This window comes from Sciurus carolinensis, chromosome 2 (assembly GCF_902686445.1).
Source record: "Sciurus carolinensis chromosome 2, mSciCar1.2, whole genome shotgun sequence".
NCBI classification, from domain to species: domain Eukaryota; kingdom Metazoa; phylum Chordata; class Mammalia; order Rodentia; family Sciuridae; genus Sciurus; species Sciurus carolinensis.
In genome coordinates, this window is record NC_062214.1 from 24,501,328 (window position 1) to 24,513,865 (window position 12,538).

The window sequence follows — 12,538 nt, forward strand, 5'->3', positions numbered from 1 at the left end:
AGAGAAAAAAAAATCTGCAGCAGGAGGACAGGCCCACATAATCTATGACTTAAGGACCCCGAGGGCAGGATGCCATGGCATCGACCAGCACAGCTCCATTCTAACAGCCCTGTGCCACAGCACAAGGGCAGGATGTGCATCAGTGCCAAATCTCGCTTATCTCAAGTGCACTGGCTCAACCTTTTCAGGTCAGGGACTCGGGGAGTTAAATGAAAGCTGCAGCTAATATTCTGCACAAAAGAGATGCTCACCTATCAGACACCAAAGTTTAAGAACTCCCAATGCTTTAATACTAACATGCAGGAAACACACAAGACTACTAAACTTGAAAGTGTTCGAGGTTTCAGGGAATAAGTGGAACATGAGTCATCATAAAGGATGAATAAAATATGGAAAGAGAGGGCTGTGAGAGGGCTGTGAGGAGTCAACCATACAAACATTAAAATCCAAACTCAGGATATTCCAACATGGGAAAAATACTATTTGGATTTTAAAACAGAAAATAAAGTTGTACAACACACATGTGCTTGCATGTTAATTACAGCAAGGTCCCTACCTAAGGGCAATAGACTGGAAATAAACTAAATATCCATTCTGTTAATAGAGGATTGACACAAAGAAATCACAGTATCACATAGTCATAAAAGAAAATAGAGTGGCTTCTGGGTGAGACAGATAATAAGAACTGTTTTGGGGTTTTTTTTGCCTTTTTTTTTTTTTTTTTTTTGGTACCAGGGATTGAACTCAGAGGCATTTAACCAATGAGCCACATCCCCAGCCTTTTTTTTTGAGACAGGGTCTTGCTAGGTTGCTGAGGCTGGCTTTGAACTTAAGATCCTCCTGCCTCAGCCTTTCAAGTCACTGAGATTATAGATACGCCCCACTGAGTTCAGCTTAAAACAGTGTAATTAAACATGCTACCATTTGTGTAAAAAAGGGCGGAGAACCCACACATTCAGCATACAGGTAAATGGCCATTTTTGCTTATACAAACACATGCTGTCTATGACAGCAACCCAACTGACAACACTGGTTACCTCTAGGGAGAAAGCTGATGTCTGACAGGCAGGGTTGAGAGGGAGAGTTTTCATGGTTTATATTTTTGTACTTTAAACCATTTCTGAAGCTTTCACTTATTTCACTTATTCAAAAATATAAGCTGTACACTGTATGTCAATTGTAAAATTATAGGAAAATACTGAAAGAAAGCACAGCTAAAAATGAGTACCTTGGGCAGGTTGTTTAACCTTTCTATGCCTCAGTTTTTATAAAATGATTATAGTTCTTACCTTCCATATTATATATACACAACACTTTGAAAAATGTCTTGCCTACTATAGTAAGCACTCAGTAAATAAAGCCATACTAAGAAAAAATACAGATAAAGCCTAACAATAGTCTATCACTAACTTATGACATTACAACAGATTATGGTGTTCTTCTTAGCATATTTCTGTAATGAAGACCTAACTATAAACAGAAGAAAATAAGGTTCTTGTCTTCTCTTTTGTTTTGGGTGCTTGAAGAATTAGGTTAAAAATTGTTCTAAGACACACTTCCTTGAGCAGAAGAGTGGTCTCTTAGAAGGGCTGCAGATTAGTGGACTGTGGGGGTGCACACCTATAATCCCAGTGGCTCATGAAGCTGAAGCAGGAGCACCACAAGTTCAATGCCTCCTCAGCAACTTAACAAGGCCCTAAACAACTTAGTGAGACCCTGTCTCAAAAAATAAAAAGGGTTGGGGATGTGACTCAGTAGTTAAAACACCCCTGGGTTCAACCCCTGGTACTCCCCCACTCCAAAAAAAAAAAAAAAGGCAGGCTACAGACTGATGCAGTATAATAGGAGGAGGTGGAGAGGAAAGTGAGAGGGAACCTAAACATCCATTTAGGAGGCCACTGTGGTAGCAGTGAGCACAGGGGAAAGGAGCTGTATCTAAAAGATCCTTCAGGAGACAAACAATCTGTAAATTAGCCTCAAAAGATGTTACTTAAACACTGGGAGAAAGGCAGAATTATGGCCTTAAATGGAGCACCTGGAAAAGGAAGCCAGTCTGAGGAGAATACAAAGTTAGAATTTAGGTAACGAGAGGCAGGGAAAAACATACCAGACAGCAATACCAGACCGGATGAAAATAAGGGGGGTCTGGTTAAGGGCATGGCCAGAGAAGGAGGCCGAGGCCATTAATAGGTAGCACCCATTAAGATTGACAGGTGTCTTATATGAACTCAAGGGCCATCAGGGGCACAATAAACTGGGAGAAAAGGAAGCTTGTATACTTTTCCTATTTTTGCAGCATAAGAACTATGAAGGAGGCCAGGTAGGAGGGGAGAAGATGGAGAGAAGATAAGAAGAGAATGGAGAACATTCAGTGAGGTCCCTGAATGTGTACAAAGCCCCATGCAGGATCCTTGAGAAAAATGCAGAGGAGCCTGAACATGGAATGGAAATGGGAAGACAGAATTATGGCTCAAAAGGCAAATGGCACTACCTTTTTGACAAAAGCAATTCCTCATCAAAATCATTCTCTGTATGGGCTGGGGCTATAGCTCAGTTGGTAGAGTGCTTGACTCGCATGCACAAGGCCCTGGGTTTAATCCCCAGCACCACCCAAAAAATAAATAAAAATAAAGTAAAATAAATAAAAATCACCCTCTGTGGTCAGATTTTTTCCCCTTGATTACTCTCTTTCCAAAATACTTAACAACTTGCTCTCCAAAGTAGGGAGCTGATCAAATAGTGAATCTTTTTTTTTCTTACATTCATATTTTAATAAAAGAACAATAAATCTTGAAACAATCTGCCAACTCTGTTGCTGAAAGTTAGCCTCACCATACCTTACCAGAGCCAAGCAAAGCTCATTACAGTGTTGGGGGGCAGGGGAACATAGAGCTGACAAAATGGCCACTTCACAGGCAGCCAGAATATTAACAAAGCAGGATCTCAGAGCTCTGGTCTCTCAAGGGAAAACTTTCTACTTTTTAAAGTTTGTACTTGGAGCATTCTGGTCCGCTTGATCATGTGCTCATTAGTTATAAGATCAGGAAGGATGAGGCACCAGTACAAACACCTGAGGATTTCCCTGGGGTCTCAGAAAGCACAAAGAGTTGAGGAGTCTCCCCTTCCCTGACTCCAGTCCTCTGGCAGCAGGTCATCTCCAGGACAGTGTCTACTACTCATCCTGTTGGTCTCATGCTGGAAGCAAGATCCAGATTTCAAAACGTCAACATGAAACACAATGCAACATACTCCAAGGGAGATCCTACATAGCTTTCAAGAGAAAGACTGGTTATGAAAGAATAAGTTTGTTTACAAAACACAGAAGTGTCCTGCATTTAGCATTTTCTAACAGGGAAAAGCACTGTATCTCAGATAAGTGGCAGGCATCACATAAAACTGAAATACTGCACATTCTATAGTGAAACAATGTCATTATAATTAATTATATGTAATTTATATCTATTTGTGTTCCAAATGCTTAAGACGTAACACATAGCCAGGAGCAGGGGCGTATGCTCAAGAGGCTGAGGCAGGATGATCACAAGTTCAAGCCAGCCTCAGCAACTAAGCAAGGCCTAAGCAACTTAAGACCCTGTCTCAAAAAAGGTTGGGAATGTGGCTCAGCGGTTAAGCACCCATGGGTTCAATCCCTGGTACTGGAAAAAAAAAAAAAAAGACATAATATGTATGCAGTAGAAAGCATGTGGGTTGTGTAGCAGAAAGATATGGATTCAAAATGAGGATCTGTAATGCAGCAGTTATGCCTCATGGGCAATCTTCCCACCTATAAAGAGGATGTGCCCCCTCCAGAGATCTGCACTGATCTCCAAGGTCTGGCACAGATCAATACCTAAGAGCTATTATTTCAGGGGACCCAAATAACAGCCAAATAGGTGGGCCAGGCCAGGTACTACTGTCCAAGTTTGCAGATAAGGAACTAGAACATAACAGAACTTGTCCAAAGTCACATGGCTCAGGGCAGACTGGAGCCTCTTCACATGCCCAGTCCTGTAACTGACATCTCCCTGCCTGAATGAGATAAACCTGTGGCCACACTGGCAGGTTACAATTCATCTACACATGAAAAGATAATGCATTTTCCAATTAATTAAGTGAGATATAATACTTTGGAGTGTATTTATAGAAAGAGGTAAATTTTAGGGAGATATCACATTGGCTCCAATGAAAACAAGGATGACCTCATCCCCATGTTAGTCACATATCACAAGGCAAACAAGTGCTTTAAGAGTCTCAAACAAATGGGGACATGGAGATGAATACTCTGGAACCTAATAGAAAATGGGAGAAAAGCAACACAAACCTAAGGCAATAATTGTGTCTACAACTAACACAATAATTAAGGTTTCATAAACATAATTTGGGAACCACTGTTTTACTGTATAACTTCACTGGTAGCCTCCTGCTGACCATAAGACAGAAATTAAACCTCAGAGGGGAAATTAGCAAATGAAACTAAGACCAAGAGTAGGTCCTGGGGGAGGTGGGATGGAGAGAAAATACAGAAGCTGAACTTGGGGCGGGGGTGGGAGAATCAGAAGCAAAAGCAGTAATTTTAAACAATCCAAATTGTACCAGTCAGTAAAGAGAAAGCTCAAAGAGCAACTAAGGTATCAGGGTTGAAGAATATGGGTTCCTGATTTAGACAAAGGTTCAGATCTCAATTCAGTTCTTAGCTTAGCTGTACAAAGCTGATCTTGTTACTTCTCTAAATCAACTTTTTCGACTAAAAACAGAACAACCATACCTACCTCATCAAAGTACAGTAAGAAATAAATGGAAAGGTTTGAAAAGCATTTACTTGACCCTGGCATACAAGTGCTCAAGTAAATGATTACTGTTCTTATTACTAGGAGAGATAGACAGTTCTGATTCTCTATCCCAAATTTTTTTTTTTTTTTTTTTTTTTTGGTGGGGGGCAGGGAGGGTGATAGGGATTGAACCAGGGCCTTGTGTATACTAGGCAAGTGCTCCACCAGTGAGGTACATTCCAGTTCCAAGACAAGGATTTAAGTAGTAGTAGAACACACATCCCATCCTTGTTCTGACATTCTGACATCATCTCCGATCTGTGGAAAATCCAATTTTGATAAGTCTGACATGTTCTTTACTATGTCAGAACTCAGGAAGAGTAAGCAGAACTCTCAAGCAATGAGACGTGAGTCCATAAAGGAGCTGGACATGGTGGCACATATCTATAATCCCAATGGCTTGGGTAGCTGAGGAGGATGATCAAGAATAGCCTGGGCAACTTAGCAAGCTCTTGTCTCAAAACAAAAAGGGCTGGGGATGCAGCTCAGTGATAGAATGCTTGTCTGCATGCACAAGGCTCTGGGTTCAATCCCCAGTACTAACAAAAAAAGTATACAGCCATTCAAAGTAAGTATTTCTAAATTACTGAATGACACTAGAGAATATGCACATTATTATTTTAAAAAACTTGGAATACACACACACACACAATATATACACAGAAAGGTGACAGAAAGGAAAAAACATCCAATTAGTGGCTTTCCCTGAATAATAAATATATAGGTATTTTCTATTTTCTACTAGTTTTCTAAATGTTATACAATCAGTATACACAGAAACAAACCATGTTTTTGTTCTTGTTGTAAATTATTACCTCCCTACCAGATTGCAGTTCGATTAAAACTGGTTGAAGGGGCTAGGGTTGTGGCTCAGCAACAAAGCACTTGCCCAGTATGTGTGAGGTCCAGGATTCTATCTCCAACACCACCAAGAAAAAATGAAGTAAAAAAAGTACAATTATTGTCCTCAAACAAAACATCTGAAATCTGGATGTTCAAAAGTACAGACTGAGAAGTTGAGGCACAGTTCCAGGTCTCAGAATGCAGTCTCCACAGAGGAGGATGGACACAGGGGCTAGAAGCACAGCCTTTTAAAGCACACCTCCTTTTAGAAGAAACAGGGTAGGACTGAGAGGAAGGAACCACAGCTTTTCTGTGTGGCTCTGCAAGCAGATACAGGACTGAGTGTTCCCAAAGAACATACAGGGCTTTCCTAGAAAAATAACCATAGTGGATTTCCCTTACCTGAGCACAACTGTTCGATCTTTGTCAGATTCAACTGGAGAGACTCATTGATCCAGGCCAGCATGTCATGTCGACTTAGGTTATCACTGGTGACTGATGTCGAGTATACGTTCACTGCCATCTTCTACAACATGCATAGAAAAGAGAAGGGCTTATATTATGGTGGGCATGCAAGTGAGGGCAAGTCTTTCCTAGCTACCCAGAGCCAATCTGAGAGAATACTCAATTTTTAAGCCTCAAATTCTTCCCCAAGGCACCAAACCAGAGACACTAGTATTCCAGTTATAAGCCTGAGATTCCATGTGGGTAGGTGACTTGAGAAGCCAGGCAAGGTGGCACATAACCTGTAATCTCAACAACTCAAGAGGCTGAAGCAGGAGGACCACATGTTCACTGCCATTCAAGGCAGTTTAATGAGACTCTCAGCAACAAAGCAAGACACTATCTTAAAATAAAAAATAAAAAGAGCTGGGGATGTGGCTCTGAATCAACCCTGGGTTCAATCCCCAGTGAACAAACAAAAATGACCTGAAATAAATTGCCCAACACCAGTCGGCCTAAAATTTAAATCCCACCTTAATTTAACTATAAAACATATTAAGTAAAAGGATAAAGGCTTTATGAAGGGAGGTTGATGCACAAACAAGAACTTACATTTAGAAAACATCAGTCCCAGGGCTAGCAATGTAGTTCAACAGAGGGCATCCTAGCATGCATGAGGTTCTGGGTTTGACCCCCAGAACCACAAAACACACACACACACACACACACACACACACACACACACACACTCATCAATCTAAGTTTTTTATTAAGACATCAAAATGCTTAGTTTTCTTCAGATGGTGGGCTTTTATTAATTTTTCTTTACCATTTTCAATACGTACCATTTTTTTTTAATAGACTATACCTACTTTCATAATATTCAATAGCCTAAATACTATAAAGGTATGTCAAATGACAATCTTACTAGCGAAGAGCCCTTGATACTAATTCTCTGCTGACAACCCTCTGCAAGGTTCACTTCATTCTCTTTATTTTATAGATGGAGGAAGGAGATCCTGGGGTTTGGTAGCCAAGCATGCCCAGACCCATCATCCACATTCTGCCCTCGCCTTTCTGCCAGGTTTTCAAATTCAAAACAATAAACACAAAGCAACAAATCTCACTGAATTTAATTATTTTATTTAGACAGACTCCTGCTATGTTGCCCAGGCTGGCCTTGAATTACTGGGCTCAAGTGATCTCCCACCTCAGCCCCCCAAGTAGCTGGGACTTACAGGCACATACCACCACACTGAGGTAATAAATCTCATTTAAAACACAAATGGTTGGGGATCAAACTCAGTGGTAGAGCACTTGCAGAGTACATATGAGGCCCTGGGTCCAATCACCATCACTGCAAAATCAAAAAACAAAACAAATGAAACACTAGTAAATGTGGATGCCATCGTCTATGAGTACCATTTGAGTCATCCATCATGCATTCAACAAATTATTTTCTTGAAGCTGGGAAAGGTGGCGCACATCTGTAATCGCAGTGACTAGGAAGGCCAAGGCAGGAGGATCTCAAGTTCCAGGTCAATCTCAGCAACTTAGCCAGACAGACCCTAAGCAACTGAGCAAGATGCTGTCTCAAAATAAAAAATAAAAAAGGTTGGGGCTATGGTTCAATGATTAAGCACCCCTCTGTTCAATCCCCAGTACCATAAATAAGTAAATATTTTGCTGAGCTCTACCACATGCAGGGCACTATTCTAGGGACCTGGAAACAGACAAGCAACAGAGACAACATGCAGGTCTGCAGGTCACATTTGAGCAGTACAAAGTCTGACACTGACCCAACACACAAACATCTCATTTTACACCAAACACTAGGTCAAAAGGGGTGTGGAATGTAGTCAGAGAAAGCCTCTCTGCAGTGAAAGCTAAAATGAAGAATCAGAAGGAAGCAACCACATCTGGAAGAAGGATGCTACAGCCTAATGAGCAAGAGGGAAAACAGGAACAAAAGTGGGAAAAGAAGTCAGGAGGGCTCTTCAGACCATAGTAAGAAATGTGGACTTTATTCTGTTACATGAATTCATTGTTGAGTTTTAAGTGGGCAAGTCTTACTCTCATTAAAGTCTTAAAAAGAGCACCCTAATTGCTGCTAGAGGAGAAAGCAGGGAGGGAAGACTCAAGCAGAATGAGGTAAGGACAGGTGAGTCAGATCTAAATGAAAACCCCATGAAGCTACCAAGAGGACAGATACCCTATAAAACAGATTTTACAGTGACCTTGACATTAATAATTTCCCTCATTTCATTAACTATCAACATTGCCAATGGAACAAGGGGTGGGATTCATGGCAATTTGGAACAACCATGAAATCCAGCCCTTTGCTCTCTTGTGGCACCTCATTCCCTCGACCTTGAGTACGAGTTGGACATCCCATATCCACCTCCTTCAGCAAACTGCTGCAAGCCTTGTAAGTCACTTTCTCACACAGAATGTGAGAGAAAAACAGAAAGGGATCCACCCAACCAATCTCCTTATGGAGGGGTGAATAGGGTCTAGAGAGTTAAATGACTTACCAGGTCTGTGCCCCCAGACATCCCCCACTGTACTTGACACAATGCCGTGCACACACTGAGTGCTGAGTAAATGCTACTTGCTTTCAGGATGTCCAGGACAATGACAAAGAGAGAAAAAGGTACCTACATAAACTTTTTTTCAGAAAGCAAACCATCAACACTCGCATTCCCAAAATCAGCTGATAAAACCATATTATGCAAGAGAGCAACACAATTTAGTTCCTGACTCCACTGGAAATTAATCCCTGTGTTTTCAGAGCACTTCATTCAAAGCTTTATGACTGCAAACATCACATTAGATTGGCCGTATCTCTTCATTTCTAAACCATTGTTGGGCCAGGCATGGACCAGAAGACAATCCACTCTATAGACAGAGCCAAGGATTTCAAACCAGGAGGACCCGGGTATGAATGTGAAGCCATTTCTCATTAGTTGTGTGACCTAGGGCAAGTTACTGAAACTCAATATACATCAGTTATCTTGTAAGTTAATACAACCTATCTGAAAAGAAGATTCATTTATTTATTTTTCTTGGTCTAGGAATGTGGTTCAGCGATAAAGTAATTCCCAAGAATGCATGAACAAATTAAATGAGATAAAATATATAAAATACTCCCCACTGTATTAAACATAAGAGGTATTCAACAAACAAGATCCAGGACTGGTACCATTTCACACATGCTATCTCCAGTACTGAAAATAGTACCTGATACCTGCTACCACCATCTCTCATCAAGATCCACTGTCAAGTCTTCAAATTAGTCTGTCTCAATCTGTTCTTACACAGCAGCCAGAAAGAATTTTCTGAATCACAAATCAGATAAAGTATCTCCTGTTTAAAATCCCTGAACAAATAAATGGAATGCATATTATGTGCAAAATGCTATTATCAAATACCAAAGAGAAAGATCCAAACAAAAAAACATGATCCCAGGCTGAGCACTTGCAATTTATCTTGATGATAATCATGTGTACAACGGGTACTGTGTCATGCTACCACAAATATAAGCTGTCGACAAAGCCACGTGTATCTCCTGACCACACCTCAGAGAAAAAGTTAATGGCCTGTCATCATCATATAATTTTGAACTCTTTCATTAGCAGCACATTAATACCTAGTCCCAAGTGCTCCACAAACTCTTCAGTCACTAAATACACAGGATTAGGCACCCTGTCAATGTGCAATAAACATTCACTGACTCAAGCAATTAAGTGGTCTTCCAGGCAGTCAAAACAGCCCAGTTCTCAGACCTACAGCTCCCTCTAGCTCTTCCTCAGTAAGAATTCCACTGCCTGGCCTCAATGGAAGACCCAAGACTACTACACAAACCTCACCCTTTCAGAACTCCTCCATCCAAGTTCTTACCATCATAAAAAAGCCCCCTTGCCTAGCCAGGTAGCTCTCTCTTCCTTCAGCAGTTCTCCTAGCAGGTTCTGTCACTTGTCTAACTCAATGCTAGCTAAAGAGCACCCAGTTACTCTCAAGGCACAACCCTGAGACCTACAGAAAGAGGGAGAGAGAGGTGCCAGAAAAGAGCTATGTGATCCTGGACAAAACACTTTACTCACCAGTGGGTGACTCAGAGGCTGAAGCAGAAGGATCATAAGCTAGAGGCCAGTCTCAACAATTTAGTGAGGCTAAGATAAAGAATAAAAAGGACTGAGGTTGCAGCTCGGTGGTAAAGCAACCAGGAATTCAATCCCCAGCACCAAAAATAAATAAATAAATAAATCCAAAACAACACTTCAGGAATGGCTCATCTGAAAATGGGTAAAACAATCATTAAATAAGAATCTAGGTAAAAACACTGAACTGAAGAGCACACCACGTGCTAAGTTTCCCTTGTGTCAGAAACTGCTATGCACACTGTGACACACCACAACCAAAGGCCCATATCTAAATGAAACATGCTTTCTAGTTCAGGAACTCAGGAAGAGAGAGTAAAATAAAGGTTAAGAGCCTGGATTCTGGAGCCACAGATGTGGGTTTAGTCACTTGCCAAGCAGCATAAGGCAAATCATTTCACTGCTCATGAGTCTCAGACTCATTTGTAAAATGAAGGTGGCTGGGGACATAGTTCAGTGGTAAAGCTCTCACCTAGTATGCATGAAGCCTTGGGTTCAATCACCCGACATGCAAATAAATAAATGATCTCTAAAAGACAGCGAGTATAAATGACATAATGCCACATCAAACACTGAACACAATGCCTGGCATACAGCAAGTGCCAATTAATAAGGATCCATCTTTATTACTACTCAGAGAAATCCCATGAAAGAAGTGGATGCCAGGTCTGGCAATAACTTCCCTCAATGGGCCTTAGGACCCTCGTCCCCAAATTGGAGAAGCGATCAGTTTCTGCCCTGTAGCACCCGAGGGCAGCTAAGAAACTGGGCCTGGAAACACACTGTGATATCACGCTGTTACATTATCCTCCTCGTAATTACAGAAATTATCTGGTCGGCGTATTCTTTTTCTTCCTAGCCCTCTCCTCACAAGGTAGACTCCTGGAGAGCATGTCTTTGCCTGCCTACTCCGGCTGCGTAGCCAGGGCTTAGCACGATGCCCAGCACCTAGAAGGCACTCGATAAATATCCCTTGAAGGAACAGTCCAAGGGGCTGGCTTACTTTTTGCCAGGCACCGCGCACACACCTATCTGTACGTACTACTATCGTGCACGGTCTACAGACGAGGAAGCTGAAACCCAGACATTACACCACCTGCCCCCGGTCCCGAGCCCAGGTCTGAATCCACAACTCGAGCTCACCGAAGAGGCAATACCGCCTCGCCCTCTGCGGTCCCAGAGCTCCCGGCAGGCCCACCTTCCTCACACACCCACTCCCGGGCCCAGGACCTCCGGCCTCCACAGCGCGAGTTCCACACCTCGGCGGCGGCCCAGAAGCCCCCACGCCGCGGCAGAGCAGCCCCCACTTCCGGCCCGAGGCCCCGCCCCCGGCAGAGCACAGCGCGCGCCCCCCGGCCCAGGCCGCGCGCTCCGGGTCACGGCCCCGCCCTTCCCCCACCCGGTCTGAACCGCACTGCCGTGTGGAGCGGCCTCCGCAAGGCCTGCCTGCGCTGGCCTGCCGTGGTTCACCAGGCCACCCCCACGGCCGCCGCCCCAGGCCCGCTAGCCGCCTCACCGGCTCTCGGTGGAACCGCTTCCACTGCCCGCGCCCGGCTCCGGTTCCGTCTTCGTCTCGTTCAAACCGCCCGACCCCGCCCGCCCGCGCGATGACCTCACACGCACCCCCCCCTTGACGCTCCGACGTAAGGGCTCGTCATCGCCAGCCGGCTCCTTTTATAGAGAGGGAGTCGGCCGCGCGCCGGGGGCGGAGTTCAATCCTTGATCGACAGTTGTTGAGGTCCAGGGGGCGGGGCGCCGACTGCTACTGGCACGTGGTCGGCTGCAGCCAATGAAGTCCCGCCTCAGGCAAGGTGTGACTGTCTAGAAGGCAGGGTCCAGTTACATATTCTCCGTTACCAAAAAGATAACTGGCTTTACAATGAAGTTTTACAAAAATGGATTATTGGGCGAAGATCTTTGGTAGGTGCTTTAGGGAAAAAAACTTGAAATTCACCTCAGAAACATGTTGTGTGGCCACCCTATCTGTAATGTCTCTGAAATATCATCTGGTTTATCTGCTGCCTGCATAATAAGAAGTTATTCTTGTTATTTGTCTTTTCCTCTATTATCTACCTTCCCATAAGTCCACGGACGCAGAAGTCTTCTTATTTCTGTTCAGGCCGTTTCTCAGTGCCTGTACCTGGATTCTCATTAAAACTTTGCTGAAAGAATCACACCACTTTACCGGAGAGGAAACTGAGGGTCAGAGAGGCCAGCTGACTTGTCCAGAATCAGCTTGATCCAGATTTCAGGCTGGTTTCT

The 12,538-nt window shown here is 43.2% G+C and overlaps 1 protein-coding gene across 2 annotated transcripts in view; it reads right to left on the reverse strand.

Annotated features, from left to right (window-relative positions):
* Positions 1-11,902, reverse strand: part of Mapre1 (microtubule associated protein RP/EB family member 1) — a 28,481-nt gene extending 16,579 nt beyond the window's left edge. Inside the window, exons 1-2 of one of the 2 annotated variants that reach the window (XM_047542398.1) lie at positions 11,793-11,902; positions 6,075-6,198 (exon numbers count right to left, since the gene is read on the reverse strand). In XM_047542398.1, the coding sequence (XP_047398354.1) occupies positions 6,075-6,195 (121 nt within the window). In that variant the 5' untranslated portion in view covers positions 6,196-6,198; positions 11,793-11,902. Of the gene's footprint in view, positions 1-6,074; positions 6,199-11,419; positions 11,564-11,792 lie in introns of those variants that run through there. The other variant, XM_047542399.1, reaches the window with a different exon arrangement.
* Positions 11,903-12,538: the final 636 nt, after the last annotated feature.